This window comes from Pocillopora damicornis, chromosome 12 (genome assembly GCF_964200805.1).
Source record: "Pocillopora damicornis chromosome 12, jaPocDami1.2, whole genome shotgun sequence".
NCBI lineage: Eukaryota > Metazoa > Cnidaria > Anthozoa > Scleractinia > Pocilloporidae > Pocillopora > Pocillopora damicornis.
The window spans coordinates 8,476,423-8,495,033 of record NC_142681.1 but is presented as its reverse complement, the minus strand read 5'-3'; the positions used below and the strand labels follow the sequence as shown (position 1 = coordinate 8,495,033).

Genomic DNA, 18,611 nt, shown 5'->3' with positions numbered 1-18,611 from the left:
CTATTCCTTATAACGTGTTCAAATTTTCAACGGTTCCTCCCGTAACTTAACACCGAGTCACACAACGCGTGACGCGTTCATGAATATTCATCGTTAGCTTTTTCTGGAGACGTGAGCTTGGGCCGCCTGTGCCGAAAGATATCAATTATTTTACAGTTTGTCCCACTCATAGATCAAACCTCGGTGTTGGGTGGAGTCGTGGTTCCAATAGTAGATGTAAAGTGCCTAAAGAAGTGTTCGGCCATGGTAAAGGTAGGGTTAAGTCGATTCCAAAAGCCGACAGGGAAATTGGAAATCGTGTATAACAGATAGTACTCAAGATGTCTGGAAAATTCATACAACCTGGCTCCGGTAAGTAAGCTACTTACCATCTTGTGCAAAATTACGCGTCCCGTCAGACTTAAGTCTCGAATACTTTGATAGTTAGTAGAGTTTTGAGAGCTTACAACATTGGACCTGGCAAATGGTTACCTTGGAGTGACCTTGATATTCCCTCTCTTAAACAGCTGTCCATGCTTTACAAAGCTACACCTACACACTGTTCTAATGTATCATTGGCCGTTTTTATGCTAGAGACGTTAAAGTTGTCTAAGACGTTAAAGTCGTCTCGAGACGACTGTAACGTCCTTAGACAACTTTAACGTCTCTAGCATAAAAACGGCCATCCACTGACGTGACCGAAGACGACGAGTATCAGCTGAAAGCAAATCACCTAGTGATTAAATAACTGACACACCAGAGGAAACAGATTCTGACTCAGAGGAGCAGAGCTTGTTCTTTTCTACAGAAGAGGGCTGTACTAAGTTATACCAAAGACTTTCATCCCTTCAGAACCACCTCGACTGTGGTAAACACCGAAATGTTTTAGGGCGTGAAGCCCTTTACGACAAGGCTATGTTGAAATATGCAGTTCAACATGAAGAAGGTGCTTTGACCAATGTCCCTTATGTCTGTAATGAAGCTTGACCGAGGTGAACCCTCATTGAAAAGGGGATAGGCCCTTAAAAGTTCCAAGCATTACAAGCGACTATCCAAAATACAGAAAGACTTTATGCTTGACATTTAAAATGCTGGTGATCAAACTGGTCACAAGGCGGATCCTGTATCTGTGTCGAAATCCACGAGAAAGGCAAGACTCCCAAGTGGCGAACCAAGTTTCTTTTCGCAGCAAAGAAAAAAAGCACTCAAGATGTCGAAACTGAAACCCAGGAAGACCAACAGGCTGTGGAAAGAGAAACGTCCCAGCAAGATCTTCAGAAGGACGTCACGGATTCTATATCCATCTGTCATCCAATCTTGTACGGCGATTACAACCTCTGTAATTATGCCTCCAACAAGAAATCGGACAAGCTCTCCATCCTTCTTCTTCAAGATATCTGTACATCCCTTCAGCTTGACATCTTTAATATTAAAGTAAAGCGCAAGAAACCATACATTATGCTAATTGAATTTTTGGTGGAGAAGTGTTCCAGTAAATCCTGAGTCTTGTTTCCGAGGAACCAACCTGTTTGTTCTGAAATAAACAATCTTAAAAAATGACTCAGTATTCAACACTTTAGTCTTTAATGTACGTATGAAGTTTTAAGCCGTAATAAAAGCCTAAATCGTTATCTTTTGTCAGCTTTTGTACAGCCAATTTACCGGAACATATCTTTTGACCTTACCAAATTATTTGCTCTACATTAGTGGAGGGGTACAGGGGGGCGGGCGCCCGGGAGAACAAGAGGCTGGAGATCGGAGAGGGCAGGAGGCGGGAGCAGAAATTAAAAAGGCAACCTTTTGTTGTTTATTGCTGCTTATTATCATCCAGTGAAAAACTGTACTCAGCAAAGTTTTGTTTGGCGGTGTCTTGCAAGCTGTATCACTGGAAAATTCTGCAGCGATCAAAGCGAGTCATATCAGGCCAAATGTCGTCAAATGTCTTTGTTGATCGGCCTCATTATTGTAGGTATCGCAAAGAAAAATAAGTAAATATGCAGTGGCGAATCCAGACCTTTAACTGAGGGAGAATAGGCGGATTTTTTGTCCCTTTTCCTTTCGGCTTTTCTTCCTTCTGAGATTCTCTTTTATTTTTACCCAAAATAAGGGGGGGGGGGGGCGGCCCGGACCCCTCCCCTAGATCCCTAGATCCGCCACTGATATAAGACCTTGCTTCTGCAATTGCAAATCAAATAGATGCATCATGCCGGTGTATAAATCTACCAGAGAATGTATTACAACGTTTCAACCTTTCCGCTGAGGTTTTAAGAAAATCTCAACTTCTCGAAGAAATCTGAATAGGTTTATGTGATAACCAGCCGGACAGTAATGTACAATAATGCTCTACCAGAGCTTAAAATGAACGCTCAAAATGCAAACGGTTCTACAGTTCCTTCAGTTCCTGTGTTGTGATATGAATCATTCATTGAAGCCAACTTTCAACTTGCTCACGACACTAGCTACTTTCGAAGAAAGTGAAAGTTAAACGCAATGAGTACTTAATTAGTTTAATTAGAAGCAGGGCTAAATTAGACAGGAGCACCAATCTCAAAACGACACGTTTCGCTCTTCAATGAAATCTCAAAATGGCATGATCCTGGTAATTTCTGAATTCCTAAATACATGTCAATACGTATCCAAGACTTCAATACCGATCATATTGACCAGTGGAATGAGGTCTCCATAGTGAGATATAAGAAGCGATGCTCAAAGTGTGATAACCAGGTTATTGACGGCTCATTAAAAACTACCCTGTAATTTAATAATAATCTGGAGACAATTATCTAGCCCCCCCCTTCAAAAAAGAAAACAACAACAATAAAAAAACAAAACAAAAAGAAACGCCTGAGAAAGGTAAACAATTATAAGTTGTGCAAAAAATTGAAATCTTATCTTTGTTATCAACCTGAAGACGCGAGTAATACAAAAAAGGGTGGGGAGGCAGAGGGCCGTAGAAGTCAAGGAAGCAGGATAAAGTGGCACTCGAAGCAAAAAACTTTTTTCACCCTCCCTCATTCAGTCATTGCATTTTTTTTTGGCAAGATTTTACGACGTTAATAAAATTTTATAATATATTAAATTATTACGATTAATATACTGACGCAGAGGGTGGCGTAAACTTGTACAGTCTATAGACTGTGTTAATCACATATCACGCCGTTATCTATGTGTAGACACAAGGACACGAGAATAAAGGAAATGATCACCAACTAGAGAACAGTATGGGCAATATATCCATACTAAAGTTTGGGTGTAAAGGATTGAAACTGCATGACGCCAAATGGGAGGAAAAATAAGTGTCTGACGAGCAAACAAAAGTGCTGCACCATAAAAACATCACAAAAGCATCAAATGAGTCACCACTTGATCCACTTTTTAATACAAAAGTTACATTACAGGAATAGCGTAAAGAGAATGCGAATCTTCTTTGTCTTCCTGTAGATTATCACACCCTTCCTTAGAGGCATACCACTAAATTTATTCTGACCCAGTCTCCACAGGCCATTGGCACAGATATTGTTGCCTCATTTTAAGTTATCGAAAATTCATTAAGACTAATACAGTTGTGAGGTGCAATTTGCCACTTATCATATCAAAACATAATTGAAGGATTTCCTTTTTCGAAGGTGGGTGGGTGTTTAGCCAGATTACGGAAATATTAATAATAAGAAAAAATAAAAACCGCAAAACCATGGATAAATCTGAGCAAGCTGCATTTAGGGAGGAAGAAATTCATGCCAAACAATTAAGAGGCAAAATTATGATTTGATTCTTTCCACTTCCCCCTTAGCAACACAAACTTTCCTGAATTCAATTTATCAAGAATTATTCTTCCACTGAAAAAAGTTTTTACAACCAAAATTCTATGTCTCACAACATGAGATAGCTAATGAGGACATTTCTTAAGTTCATCACTCAATATTTTGAAAGAAATAGAAAGCACTGTGATTCATGAAAAAGCCTCACTATTTGACCACCTTTAAGACAACTCAGTTACGTATTAATTGTTACCCAAATAATTATTGTAAACTGAATATTTGCACTAAGATCCAAACATTACAATATAAATGGATAACATCAAAAAATAAACAACCATTAAGTTTACAGCCAGGGTTTCATTCAAGCAAAGAATAATTTCAGAGCACAAAAAAGCGGTGTGGAATTGGAATCTGCAAACAAGTTACTTCCAACCGATGGCACTGCTTTCAAGGAGAGCCACCAAGCCAATTGATACAACATACAGTGAGCCAACAATGATACCTGTCCACAACTAGGAGGGAAATGAGAACACTTATCAATGTCAAGTCTTGTATCTATATTGTGAAAAGGCAAGCAAGTATTTATTTGGGTCAGATCCTGTACTGGAGCACCATTGAAAAACTGACTTAAGATAGACAGGGTTGGAAGGATTTCGTTGCTGCCCTATGTGCCACACAGGCATGATGGGTAGTAAGTAAGATCCTGTATCACCCTCCTTAAATTTGTTAAGACTGTGTGAAAACTAGCAGATTTTTGAATAGTCACCTATGACATAGAGCATTGAAGGAAGGATTAGTCTCAACATAGCATTTAACATGGGAAACAAAATGAATACTTAATCCATCGACTCCTAAGAGCAACATACCAGTATTTCTCCTAACAGAATCACCTCTTAATCAAACATTAAGTTCATACGAATAAGGGAAATGATCACCACCTTGACAAGCTCTTGATTGTCAACAAATTCTCTTTGTTGGTACCATAGGAAATGTAAAGAGAATGGTACGGAGAATATGCATACTGATATTAAGGTGCAAAGGGTAAAAGCTTGACTGAGAGTCTCCATCAACCCACTCACAAGTTCTTTACTGTATTGCTAACCTCAGGGGTTTACCGCTGTTTTGCTACAATGCTATTTAGCATCAAACAGAAGTTGATTAGCTGTAAATTACTCTTCCTCCTTTCCAAAAACTAACAGGATCAAGTAGGGATCTCAAAATAGAAGGGTGAAGCTTACCTTGTATGTCAGACGGAAGCCAACGATTCCAACTACCCACTGCACAAAGATTATCACGGTCACCTCTGTAATGAAAGAAAAAATTAGCAAAGATTGGTTTTATCTATAAATATGATAATCTGATCACTAATTTAAAATATATCATTTTCTTAAACAGAAACTGTTTTTCAGAATCTTGCAATAAGGGGAATAAGACTGAAAAATCTTCAGCCTTTCATTATACAGTAAATCCTTTAGTTTGTAGTGCTGCAATTTATCAGGGGCACAAATAAAATGAAAAAAAAAAAGTTGTGAATCGTTAGACATTTTTCTGACCTGCAGAGTAGTACCACTTCAAATCCCTGAAGTACACAAGCGCAGCAAAAATGCCAAGACACAGAGTGTTGTTCATGGTTCCAGCACCATACAGCTAAAGTGAAGAGTACAAAAGTTGTCAGAGTTGTTTCATTTACTGAAATTTTCATCAACCATAAACTTTACCTGTGCAAAGGTCATGGAAATATTCTCCTTCTTCTTCTTGGCAGCAAAAATTAGAGAAGACACAAGTTCTGAAGCATTTGAGCACAGTGGAGTCACCACAAATGACACATAGAAAGCTGCAAAAAAAAATTTACATTACATTATTGAATGAAAAGTGGATGGATCAAACTCAATACTCAATAAAACTAGTTAATTGCATAACACAAACTGTTCTGCTCTGCTATTGTTTCTTGTTTAGTAGACTTTTATCAAAGATCTCAGGTTTCAAAATGACTTAAATAAACTGTAGTCACTCAACTTACATGAAATAGAAATATCTGATTTTTTTAACATTTGCTACAGTGTGTGTTTAATAACCCTTTGACTCCTGCAAGTGACTAGGAAAGAATTTCTCCTTACAGTATCAATACAATACCAAGCAGACAAGTGATGAGAATAAAGAAAAACATCAATTAGGGATTTATTAGTGGATCCAATACTCAACTCTGCAAACTAGCCTGGCAAGAATAATAAAGCAGCAAGGAGAATTACTAATGAGTTGTTGGGAGTGAAACAATTCATTTATTTAGTAGACTCAACTTACATGAAATAGGAATAAATGACTTGTTGTTTTTATTTGTCAGGGAATCAAGCACATCACACATTGGATCTGCAAAGACTGTTACCTGTCGACGTAAAAAAGATGTTCACAATTAAATAAAGGTGACAGAGGACTAGGGCACCTTATGATGACTATTGCTCAAGTTGGAAGTAAGGCTGGATTTTTTATTTTAGGAGAAGAAGAAATTATATATTAATAGAACAAGAAAGATGGTAAGTTTTGAGCTCAGTAAAGAAATGGAGAAAGATGTTTTTTGTCTTGTCACAAGACAAAAAAAAAATCTGAGTCCCAATGAGGAAATGAACCTCAGACCTTCAAAGCCACAGAGACCCTATGGTGAGTGAAGCCCATACAAAGTTCACTTATGACATGTGTCCTGCATACTGCTAGGATCAGCAATGTTGATAGGGTCATGTTTGTGAATAGAATAAGATGGTACGTTATGAGCTTGGTAAAAAAAAAAGAGAAAGATGTTTTTCGTCTTGTCATGAGTGTGGAAAAAAAGGAAAAATTCTGAGTCCTAAAAACTATCTGTCGTCTTATTTGTTGAAATCAGTCTTATTTACTCACCAAACCAACTCCGATAACAAGGAGGCTGACACACTTGATGGCCAAATGAGTTGTGCTTTCCTCTTCTTCTTCCTCTTCCTATCAAAGATTAAAAACGTTATTCAGCACAGATCCTGAAAAACTGATCATTTCCAAGTTCTCAATAACCATGCATTCCAAATAATACCAATCACAAGTTAAAACTATTTTAAAACAGAACAGAGTTAAAATTCTCACATTAACAATAATATTGAATTATTTAGTCATAAAATGGACAAGATAACAACACCAAACTGCTTAGAATAACATTAGATCAAGGTGGTTAGTATATTAACAACATTAGTTTGCTATTAAAGCAAGGCAATTGCAGTTAATAAGTAATTCAGAGGAAGATAATAAAAAGAGTAATGTTATAAAACAAATTACTTTATATTCCATAAATGATTTACCAATGGTGTGAAAATATGTGTAGATTGCAGTGAGGTGATAAAAACAGTGATAAAAATGATGAATCAATAAGTTGCTTTGACACGACTCTTTTAGAGTGCTAATAACTAAAAAGGAAGGAAGGTTCAACGAACATGGCTGTTACATGTAAAAATGTGCAAGAGATTGCTGAAAATGAAAGATAGAATCATGGAGCTTAGAAATGGGAATAAATGATGACAACAGTAGTGTTTTTTGATTCTTGCTTCTGTGGAAGATAATACTCACCTCAATTTCAAAAGAATCTTTGTGAATAAGTTCCTGTTAAGTGGTAATGGTAAAAGAAAGAATTCAAAATTTGCAGGAAAATTTTGCGCCCATTTTTATTAATTCATTTCACCTCTTATTCTGACAAAAGCCATGCAGGTACAGAGAGCATAAAATTTTTTTGGAAATGAAACACATTTGATGAAAACTGTAAAAATTCATTTTTGTGTGACAAAAGTAATTATTGGTTAGATTCTGGCAATTGAAAGTTAGGAGTGAGTAAGGCAAGAAAGAGTTACTGAGCTGAAAGGAAGCAATGCTACCAGCTTAGTATCACTTGATGCATTATTAACCCTTTAAACCCTTAGGGTGACTAGCATCTAATTTCTCTCTACATTACCAACCCTGAATCACACATTAAGGTCAGGAGAATAAAGCAAACGATCACTGACTAAAAAAGCTCTTGATATGTTATGTAACTTCTCCTTGCCAGCACCTTAGGAAATGTATAAAGAACAGTATGGAGAATATGCATACTGATGTTAGGGTGTAAAGTGTTATAATAAAATACTTATTTCTCTACCTCCTTATCATCTTTAGGCATGATGGGGTCTGTCTCAGATGGCTGCTTTTTATCCATTCCAGCACCAAGACGCCAAGCTTTGAAGTACTTCTTCTGCACATGAACTTGATAAAAAAACACGTCCCAATTGTGACTTCAGATCAAACATGTAAATTTATAGCTCACCAAATGTGATGAGAAAATGATTTTCAATGTAGTGTTATTGTAACATAAAACAATTAGCATATTCTCCCTATGCAATCATCCCTGAATCAAACCTAAACAAATTCTCCTCATCAGCAAAAATGGAAATGTATAGAGAGAATTATTGAGAATATGCATACTGATATAAGGGTGTGAAGGGTTGTGGGAAATATCACAATAAAGCAATAAGAACCCAAAGAAAATGCCCTCAGGTTTTTTATCTGACCAAAAACACTCAAAGCCAAATAAAGATTCATTGGTTTTAAATATGATTGGAAATGAGGGTGGCAAACATTTTCTGGATCAACCACAAAGCACCAGCAAAACAAAACCAAACATTTGTAACTCCTTCATTGTACACTCCTGAAAATCTAAAGTTACGAACTGTTGGGTACAAGTTTCCAAGATAATTTGGCTCAAAGATTTACATACAATGTTTTTCCTGTAGATGAAAACAGAACCAGCCAAATCCTGTATGATTTCCCCCTTTTAGGCTTAAGTCTCGCACTGACAAGTGGTTTAATCCTAGAATCAAAACTTAACATAACCTTGGAGATATGATTAACTTGTAATTTGTTACTTACTTTCTTGTGCAACTTTGTCTTCCCCATCAAGGTTATCAGCTCTGCCTGGCATTGTTTTCTTGGCCATCATGACGAAACGGTGTAGCACCCTTCGCTGCATCCTAAGGTCAATGATAACAAAAACACCCGCATATCAAGGAAAAATTGCATTATAGGTTAACTGCTATATCAGGACAACATGCTTTAGCTTTTTAAAATGTTACATAAATTAATTAAATATAAGATAAATGAAAAGTAAGGTTGACTTACATTTCTTGACGATGCTTATCTGCTCTCATTTGGGCTGACTTGCTGTCAACAAACTAGAGATTGAAAGAAGATCAAGGAAAAATTAATTAGTCTATCTGTGATACCCAATATTTGCAGTCCAAAATGATGTTCACAGGTAACCTTCCTCCTTCTAGCTCTTCCTATCTGTTAATACATTTATCAGTCAATCTGTCTTGCTATCTGCTGATTGGTCAGTCAAGCCAGTCAACAAGCCAACTTGCCAGTCAGTTACACTGTATAGCTTATCAGCTAGCTCACAAAGCTACTGACCAGTCAGATAGCTGGCTGGATAGCTTACTGTCTGTCACTCAGTACGTTAGTAAGTTAGCCAGCCTATATGCCAGTCAGTTGACTGGTCAGCCAGTCAACCAACAGCCAGTCAGTCGCCAGATCCAGCCAGCTAGTCAGCAAGTCAACAAAGACGCAAGTCAATGAACTTGTTTGTTTGTCAACAGACATTCACTCCCTCAACCAGACTCTTTGGCATTTCTACACATTGATGTAGTGTAATCATACCATCAGTAATAATGAGTGAATTTGGTCACTCTTTCATGGAATTTGCATTGTACAAAATTTAATCATTGTAATTGTTATTAATTATTATAATTATCATAAATCAAAGATAAACTTACCAAGAAAATCAGGTAGGCAACAAAGCCAATGAAGCAAATGACCATGGTTGCCAAAGCAGCCTTGCGGACATAATCTGGCTGAGGTCCAAAGTTGTGTGGGCCAAAATGCCAGTCAGCTCCTTGTACAATACTAAAAAAAAAGTGACCATTCACAAGTTCAAACTTTGAAAAGCTTCCCAACATTGTTAACCCTTTTAACCCTAAGAGTGATAAGTATCTAATTTCTCCTTACAGTAAAACTGCTGAATCATTCATTAAGATTGTGAGAATAAGGAAACTATCATCAACCTAAGAAGCTTTGATTGTTAAATGAATTCTCCATGTTGGTACCATAGGAAACCTGTAGTTAGGAGAAAATTCATATTGATGCTGGGGTGTAAAGGGTTGATGAAATTCTGTGTTACTTACAAGTATGAAAGTGAGGTAAGCAGCATAATTCCTACAGCTGTCTTGACACTGGGCAAGATTGTCACACCCTAAAATAAAACAAAAGCTTAGTTGAAAAAAAACAAAAACAAAAAACCAAAAAAAAAAGAAGAAACAAAACAAAAAAAAATTGCTATTGATCTAAAATGGAAGATCACAAATAATTTAATGACCATGGAATCTCAACAATACACACTTAAGGGGGGGGGGGGTGGAGGGGACTGTAGGAATTGTTCATTTGGATTGTAAAACAAACAGTACTCTTAACCCTTTGACTCTTTGACTCCCAGAAGTGACAACATGTAACTTCTCCCTACTGTACAATATCCATTCATTATCAAACAAGTTGTTACTTATATCTAATACCAAATTCTCCTAACTGATTCACAATGAAAAGTGTAGCCACCAGAGGGGAGAATTAGCAGTCAGATCTTGGGAGTTAAAGGGTTAAAAATAACTTGTTGGTAAAAGACAACAATGTTACTCTCAGTTTATCAGTACTTTTATGATCACATTTGATGAAGATAAGCAAAGATGTAATATTTCTGGTAGCATCTTTCAGACTAAACACTTACAGGATTCTCCCTTCCTCTGTTTGAAAGCAGTTGGTAAAAGTGCTATCATTCTCATAAGCTCTCAATAAAGTCTTTTAAAACTACACCCATTTCATCAGTGTGATAATCAAGGCTGTGATACCTGAATTCTTTCTGCCAAACATGAGAAATTGTTGGCAGGGACGAGCTGGTTCCAGATAGAGGTTTAACCTATCAGGCTTAACCCTTAGGAGGTTTAAGAGGCCCTTTCCAAGAAAATTAGTCTCTAATCTTTACGCCGTTTGATGAATTAGTGCACTGAATCCTCAAATCACCAAGACTATAAAGATAAAGAGTATTTGAGGTTCTGACTTACCTGTTTGTTACAGCTGATCTTTCCATATCCACTGCCTTCAATGGCTTCACCATTAACATCAAGGTCACACTTTCCAACTGCCAAGCTTCCTGCCCACGCTGCTGTTAGTAACATGATGGTACTGCCTGCCAATGTCCTGCACAAGACAAGCAAAAGAGTCTCAATAATTCATGTTGATTCTCAGAGGTTTAGGAATATGGTATATTTTTAAGGCTTGGCCCCCATATGAAATCAAGCCTTTTAAATTTTTTTTTTTTGGTATCTAAACAAATGAGCTTCACAGATCTCTATTTGTTAGCTTAGCCAGACAAACCAGGGGCCAGTTTTTCATAAGGTGGATAACGCTATCCACTGGTATTGTTCCAAGGGGGAATAGTGCTATCCCAGTACTATTCCCCCTTTCAACAACTGGGTCCAGGTTGCTATCTGACAAGCATCTTTTATACCACTAGGATCAGCAGTGATGAAAGTGGATTCATATTGACAACAGGAATAATTTCATCAATTTCACACTTAATGCTTACATTAGGCATAACTTGAAAGAGACTATAAAACTTTAGTGCAGGAAGATGCTAAAACAAAAAAAGAGGGCAGACTAAATCAAGAGGGTAGAAAGTTGACCACTGATAGAGAAGATTAACATGGATTATAGGAAAAAAACTTGAAAATTCAGTATAATGTTTTGTTAGATTTACACGATGACAATGCTCAGAGACAATGCTCAGAGACAAAGCAACACAAAACAACAGAGCCATGTGAAAAAAAAAAATGAAAGATGAGGGAAGTTTTAATGTTTTTCAGGTAGGTTGCAAATTAAAACAAACTTGAACAACTAAATTAGTAACATTTGTTTTCGTACCCCATGCCAACAGACAACTTATCCTGTGCATCATCTCCCAAACCTGATACAATGATGATAGCTGAGTCTGGTACAGCTCCCAACAAAGGAAGAACAATACCACCTGAAAAATAAAAGCAAATATTCTCATTTGTGTATCAAACTTTTTGAAACAGTTATGTTGTTTATTTGAGAGAGATTTTGTGGCTTATGGTTACTACCCTGAAGTCCAAATTAAAATGTCCAGGTTTGAGATGAGATTAATTACATTGTGATGTGTTTGTGGGCGAGACATATTTTATCACATTGTCATCCTCCACCCAGGAATGTCACTGGGTACAAAGAGCTCTCCAGGAATCCCCAGAGGCTACTGAAAGGAGTTTTACTTAAGATGGACTGGTACCCAGTCCACAAGATGTAGCAGTACTCCTATACAAGTCAGCCTGGAATAAAGATTTTCCCATTCGCATTTCCCAATCACAGCTAACTCTAACAAAGTGCTGCAAAGTGAGGTGAATCAAATATGATGGCCAGTCGTGTTTCATATTTTAATCACAAGAAGTATGGTCAATGGTATAGTGTTTTGTAGAAGCTACATGGTATAAATTGCAGCTACAATTAAACAGAGAAGCCTTTTTACCAATCAGAGAAGGGTTACAGCCAAGATCCAACAACAGTTCAGCACCATCTGCAACAATGAAAAACAAAATTAAAATGCATTATTAACTATGAACCCAACAACTAAGTTCTCTGAAAAAACTTATTAAAAACATACCAGAAATGCATTTCGCAGCAACTCCAAGGATAGCGCCATAAAACACCATCAGCAACAGGTTACCAGTTATCTGCAAAGATTATAATAGAAATAAGCAACAGTTATCTACAGCCAACAATGAAGTTTTTGGTTTTTGATACAAGGTCCAGTAAATTCTACATTAAAACAATAGCTTTTAAGCTTGATGCACCAGATTGCAAAAGCATTTCTATGGCGTGGCTTATAGACCAACAAGGGCCATACTGACAACAGATTTAGTCAACAAATCTACCAAATAAAACAAATCTTTTGTTTAGGACTGGCTGATAGCAGAATCATAAGTGAGTCAGATACAATTAGAAGTATTTCTCATTCTTGAAGAATGCGCAGATCTCTTTTGAACACCTCAGCATATTATCAAGCTATACAACTGACTATGATTAAGCTATGACAAATTTGTTTCATATGTGGAAAGGGAGAAATTGTTGATGAAAATTTCTTTGTCCCTAAAACAAAATAATCAGAGACAAAAACAAAACTTAAAGACCCGATTTCATGTTTGAATCAAGTATTGGCATTCTACAAAGCTGCTTGTGGGAAAAAAAGTCAAAAGTCTATAATTAGGAGTCTGTCATTCTTCTCTTGAGATCTAGAAAATTTCTCTACATCAAATATTATGCTAAGTAGCTAGGTGTGTCATACAAACAACCACCTTTAGGAACTTTCAAGAGCCAAGACCTACACTGCTTTTAAAAGCCGCAAAAAACAATCACCTATTCATTGGAAGCAACCAAGCTTAAAAAACACTGAAAGCTAGTTGGCTTTTAAATTGATTATGTGGACCAGAGGTATTAATCAATGTCTGCTTGCAAAACTGAAAAAAATTTAGGTATATAGCGTTCCAAACACACAAATATCTTACTATTACTACAATCAAACTTCAGATACTCGGAAAATTTTGATAAATGTATATCCTATATAGCAGTGAGTTAACCTAAATTTAGCTGACTCCAGAAAAGAATCGAAAACAAGTATTTACATATCAAAGACATACTGAGCTGGGCGTCCTTCTTTTGAAACTTGAAGACGCCAAAATAATCACTGAGCTGGAAAAAACGAGTCTTTTAATTACTTTTTTCACTTCAACGATTTCCGCAAACCAAAGTTTCAGATTTTTATTGCCGCACCTGTTTTATTTTTCAAGATTAAATAGTGTTAGGATGATAAATTCAGTTAACAATTTCAAGAGTTGATAATTCACAAAACGACCGAACTCGACAAACGTGCGTGACCATATCTGTCGCTGGGTAACAGCCGGTTTCGCTACTTGTCGAGTTCGCTACGTTCGAGTTCGCTACATGTTCTCTACCGCATAACCGAATTCGCTACTTATGATAACCGAGTTCGCTACCAAACTTTAACTTTATTAACATCCAAAAGACACAAATGACGACGACAGGTATACTTAATACATTCTATAAACTTCACTATCCATATATTTTCCATATTTGAGTTAAAATGGCCATTTCGCGTTGGTCAAAAATACAATAACACTCTCTTTTAGCATTCTTACGAGGTTTGACATTAAATTTCTCGAGAATGCTTGAGGGTTTCATCGCGGGGTCACTTAGAGAAGTGAATTACGATGAGATGTTTTAAATAGCATTCAAGAAGTCAGTGTTCTTTAAGTAGATTTTTAGTAAATAATTTTTGCACGTATTGCTCGAACTTTGAACGGAATCGGTCTTAATTGTCGCGCGTCTCGGCGTTGGAATGCGACACAACGTTAAACAGAGTTGTGCCATGTGATTGCTCCCACAACTTCTCTACTACAAGTCTTAAATTTTGCATCGAGGTACAAGTAGCGAACTCGGTTATGATAAGTAGCGAACTCGGTTATGCAGTAGGGAACATGTAGCGAACTCGAAAGTAGCGAACTCGACAAGTAGCGAAACCGGCGTAAACCCTATCGCTGGTCTCTTCTGTATCATATTTCGTCAAAGTTTGCGTAGTTCGCCACAGGAAACGACTTAAAAAATTATCAGAAAATTTTCAGCTTCGATAAGCAACCACATACACGTAGCAACATCTAGAAACTCGCACCCCTCGTCTAAGAAATCAATATATTTTTACACTTCAATGACTAGAGCTCTTTTAAGCTTTTATATTCACTTAAAATATTTCTGAGCGATAGATTTATGCTCTGAAATTGTTCTTTTCCAGAGGATAAAAACGAGCACAAGAACACGTACGAGGTAAACTTTAGCATTAAAAACAAAAAAAAGATATATCTGTAGTATTTAAACAAAGACTGTACAATCAAACAGGTGTAGTAGACCGTGAACAAACACTTAGTCTTTTCGCCAAGAAAATTTGAACTAGCCAACACAGTATATAACCATGACAAGAAAAAAAAAATTGTTCATGGACAACACTAATAACTTAGGTGTTTCAAACGAAATCGCTTCTCAATTTGAATACTTATGTGTCGATCAAGGCCCGGGGTATAACTTAAAATGGGCGTAATAAAAATTACCATACGATTGTTTACACGCCCGTTTAGACAGTTACAGAAGTGTACAATCAACTTAAAACGCGAAGAATAGATCACAAATCCGTAAAGCAGCCTTTTAGGGTAATCAATTTTTCCACATATTTACTTGCCATTCTCTAAGCAACGAGAGCGAGAAAAAAATTTACTTTTACAGCCATGTTTTGTCTCCAAATTGGCGGAAATTATTTAAATCTCATGCAAGGATGTACTCACGATTGTTAGCTTAAACTTCGCTTTTTTCGCGTGAACGATCACGAGCGACGATGGAACTCTTGATCGGACGCGGTTAAAATGAATCAAATTTTTCATGACGGGTCACACAAAACTAAACATTACCTGAACATTAGTGCTAAGGAAAACTTTCGGTACTACTTTTTGACTTACCGTAGACGAACAAGGATAAAGCCCGTTCATGTCTTCCTCGCACGGAGGGCGTCCTTCGTCGGAGCTGTTTGTCGTATTCTCAACATTCTCCTCAGTCGCCTAAAAACGACAGAAACCGTTGTTTACTCACAGCGCGAAAAGTTAGGGCTCTTGCCAACGACTTATACAACGATCCTCAAATATTTTTTAAGTTGACCTTGCTTTTAAATAAATAAATAAAAAAACTTTAACTTACCCGTCTAGCTCTGCTAAAGCTAAACAAGGCACGTGAATCCGATGGAACGAAAAACTGGCAAGAAATCCATGTGCAAAGCAGAATTAGAAAGTAAACTTTTGGAGTAAAGCACACCATCTTGTTCGAACCAAAGTCTTCCAAGCGACGCCGAGCGCTAATGCCGATAACTTTGATGCTTCTGGAATATTATTACTGACTAAAAGCACTCTGGGCACGTAGGTTCACTTTGATATGGAAATGAGATATAGCAGGTAACGCAACAATAAGCATTTTACAACACGTATACAGGAACTGATTTTCTGCAATTCTTGATGAATGAGTGCCATTTCAAAATTTTGTAAACAATCCTTTCCGCGTGTCAAAACTCACCAAAGTAATACCGACATTTCAACCAGTTGGCGGATGACGATTTCTCCAGAATTTCTGCATGGACTCTTGGCATATTCATTGTAGAGTTCATTGATGCAGAACTTGCCCAAGCACCGAGAGAATGATCAAGAACAATAGATGAACATAATAGGAGTCTTCACGTAAAGCTGAGTACTTTTGGTAATGCGTGAATGAGTTATGTCAGGGGTGGGGAAGCGGGGGCCTGCTGACCATCACTCTCTCGATCAAGATTGAATTGACTCACTGGACTCAATTACTTAAAACGAAAGCCTTTTACACAGCTATAACACTAGTGACGACTAAATTATACATTGTGTAAGTCTAAAGCAAGGCATAGGACTTCAGACAGCCTTTTTAAAAGCTAAAACATAAGGTGTTGCGGTACGTCGCGCGAAATGCTTTCTGTCTCGCGAGTTCTTTGTTCGCGCGCGTCGATCAGCCTAGTCGCGCGCGGGAAAAGTGAAAGCGCGTCCGTTGTCGCGCGCCTCCACTACTCGCACATAAGTGGGAACGGCCCTTAAGCGATTTTACATTTGCTAGCAGGACTTCGATTTGAATAGCTAACTTTTCATTTTGTTTCTCGTTTTGAATGTGGTTTAAAAGTGCGGGATACGAAAAATATGTAAAACAAAAATTGTCAGAATTCAAATGAAGTTAAAAACATTCATACTAAACTTGTTAACACTAGAAAGCTCACAGCCGCTAATGAAGTCTTAAAAAGAGAAACAGACAGTGTTAAAAATAAGTCTTGCTTCTTCAGCCGTATCCCTCGAGGTCGCGATGATGATTAATTGTATTTATAAATGAAACCCATCACATTTGGCGTCTACCCGGATTCCTTCTGGAATTTTTAGTAACCTCAAGAACCAACCGCTAACGATTGAGAACTCGGCGACTCATTAACAGAAAGAATGTTATTGTGGAGATATTTAAGGACTAGGAATCTTTCGAAGTTTTCTAAATAAGGGAATGTGCATGGACAGAAATGAAATTTTATGCTAAATTTTTGATCCTGGATGACCACTCATTTTTTCAACAACATGACTGACATCGAATGCCTTTGCCGCTATATTCAGTGCTTTAGTATGTTCACGATTGACCGGCTCACCCTTAAATTTTTATCGACCTTTTCTAACATTCTGTATCAACAATACGATTTTCATGAGGCAAAATCATAATTGTCGAGTTTGGATTCTCAGCCTCGAAGTTACCACACAAACCTACTATTGTTTATAACAAGCTGCCGTCTGCGGTGCAAGATTAGCGCAGAACCTTCTGGGTTCGTTTGGTTCAGCTTTTCAGTGAAGAAAATCGCACAAAGTTCGGATATTGTCAGATTATCACCGTCAAGTGAAAATTAAAAGGAAAAGGTTAAGTTTTATGCAAAAGAATAAACCAGTAATGATGAGGTGTAAATTAGTACTTGATTGACCTACACCTAAGTTTCTGAACCAAACAAATACCCTCACTCGAATGGAACCTGATAGTGCGTTGACTAAACTTGCGGCAAAGTATTTGTTTGCTTCACCCTGACTGACCTAGGTGTTTAATCATCCAAGCTAATCAGCCGTTAATTTACACTATATCATTACTCGTGTATTCTTCGGCATAAAACCATACGACACTCTACAAGTTTATCTTAACTTAGCTGTTTTTTTTCTCTTTAAATTGTCACTTGACAATGATATCACATGATACCGAAAATTTGTGCGTCTTAAATGGAGAGTAGTATATGGGCGCGCGTCGATATGGATGCACTTACTCGTGAGATATCGGGTTGAACAGTACTGAACACGAGAAGAGAAATTTCATATCTACTATGTTGTTTATTATATAGAAACACCATAGACCTAAACTGAGAAGAAAAGTCGACTTTCTTAAAGAATGAGTGGTGCGAAAGGCGAATGACGTGTCAGCGGCTGATTGGGAATATCAAACACACGAAAAAAATATCGTATTTTTTTACATTTGAGCAGTTAAAGCTTTTCTCAGGGCTGGAAATCCTTATAAAACACAGCAGTTTAAATAATGACATGCTTTATAAGGTTCTCTGATATCTTTCTCGTGTACAGTCAACAGGAAAAATGAAACGCGTGACCTGAATGTAACGGACTCGTCATATCCAGCGCTGTGCTCTGTCTTTAGCGAGGCTATGTTTTACGTTAAAAAATGTGATACATTGTAAACTCATCGCCATAAGCTCAACTAACCTCACTTTTTAACATGAAAGACGGTGGCGAAGTATATGCGGGAACATGTTTCGATGTGACATATCCTTTTCAGTCACAATATTTCATTAAAATTTTGATCAGGTTCTTTTAATTAAGGGAAAGATGAACCCTCTATAATTTCCCTCCCTTCCGCCGTGTGGCTTCGGTGCTCCGTAAGTAACTATGGAGGCCTGGGTTCGAATCCTGTCAAAACCTGAATTTGTTTTCAGGCTTCAGTTTCTGCAATTGCTTAAATTGCAGTCCACTTGCGGGAACAATTTTTTGTTTGATAAGTGTTGGAAAAACCGTTTTAACTTGTTACATAGTAACATAGGAAAAAAGACTAAGTACATAGAAAATC

The 18,611-nt window shown here is 37.3% G+C and overlaps 1 protein-coding gene across 4 annotated transcripts; it reads right to left on the bottom strand.

Annotated features, from left to right (window-relative positions):
• Positions 1-3,331: 3,331 nt before the first annotated feature.
• Positions 3,332-16,219, bottom strand: LOC113669180 (uncharacterized). Of its 4 annotated transcripts, XM_089189834.1 has the most exons (19): positions 16,020-16,147; positions 15,651-15,874; positions 15,416-15,514; positions 12,499-12,568; positions 12,364-12,411; positions 11,745-11,847; positions 10,886-11,021; positions 9,959-10,026; positions 9,551-9,680; positions 8,898-8,950; positions 8,649-8,749; positions 7,882-7,985; positions 7,320-7,352; positions 6,627-6,704; positions 6,039-6,120; positions 5,456-5,571; positions 5,291-5,384; positions 4,976-5,040; positions 3,332-4,249 (listed from the first exon to the last, which is right to left on the bottom strand). In XM_089189834.1, exons 2-19 carry the CDS (start codon positions 15,765-15,767, stop codon positions 4,160-4,162), a joined length of 1,587 nt encoding a protein of 528 aa, XP_089045960.1. In that variant the 5' UTR covers positions 15,768-15,874; positions 16,020-16,147; the 3' UTR covers positions 3,332-4,159. The 4 variants fall into 4 exon arrangements, with proteins under 4 accessions (XP_089045960.1, XP_027040985.2, XP_089045961.1 ...); XM_027185184.2 differs by having other exon boundaries at positions 15,651-16,204; XM_089189835.1 differs by lacking the exon at positions 7,320-7,352 and having other exon boundaries at positions 16,020-16,199.
• Positions 16,220-18,611: the final 2,392 nt, after the last annotated feature.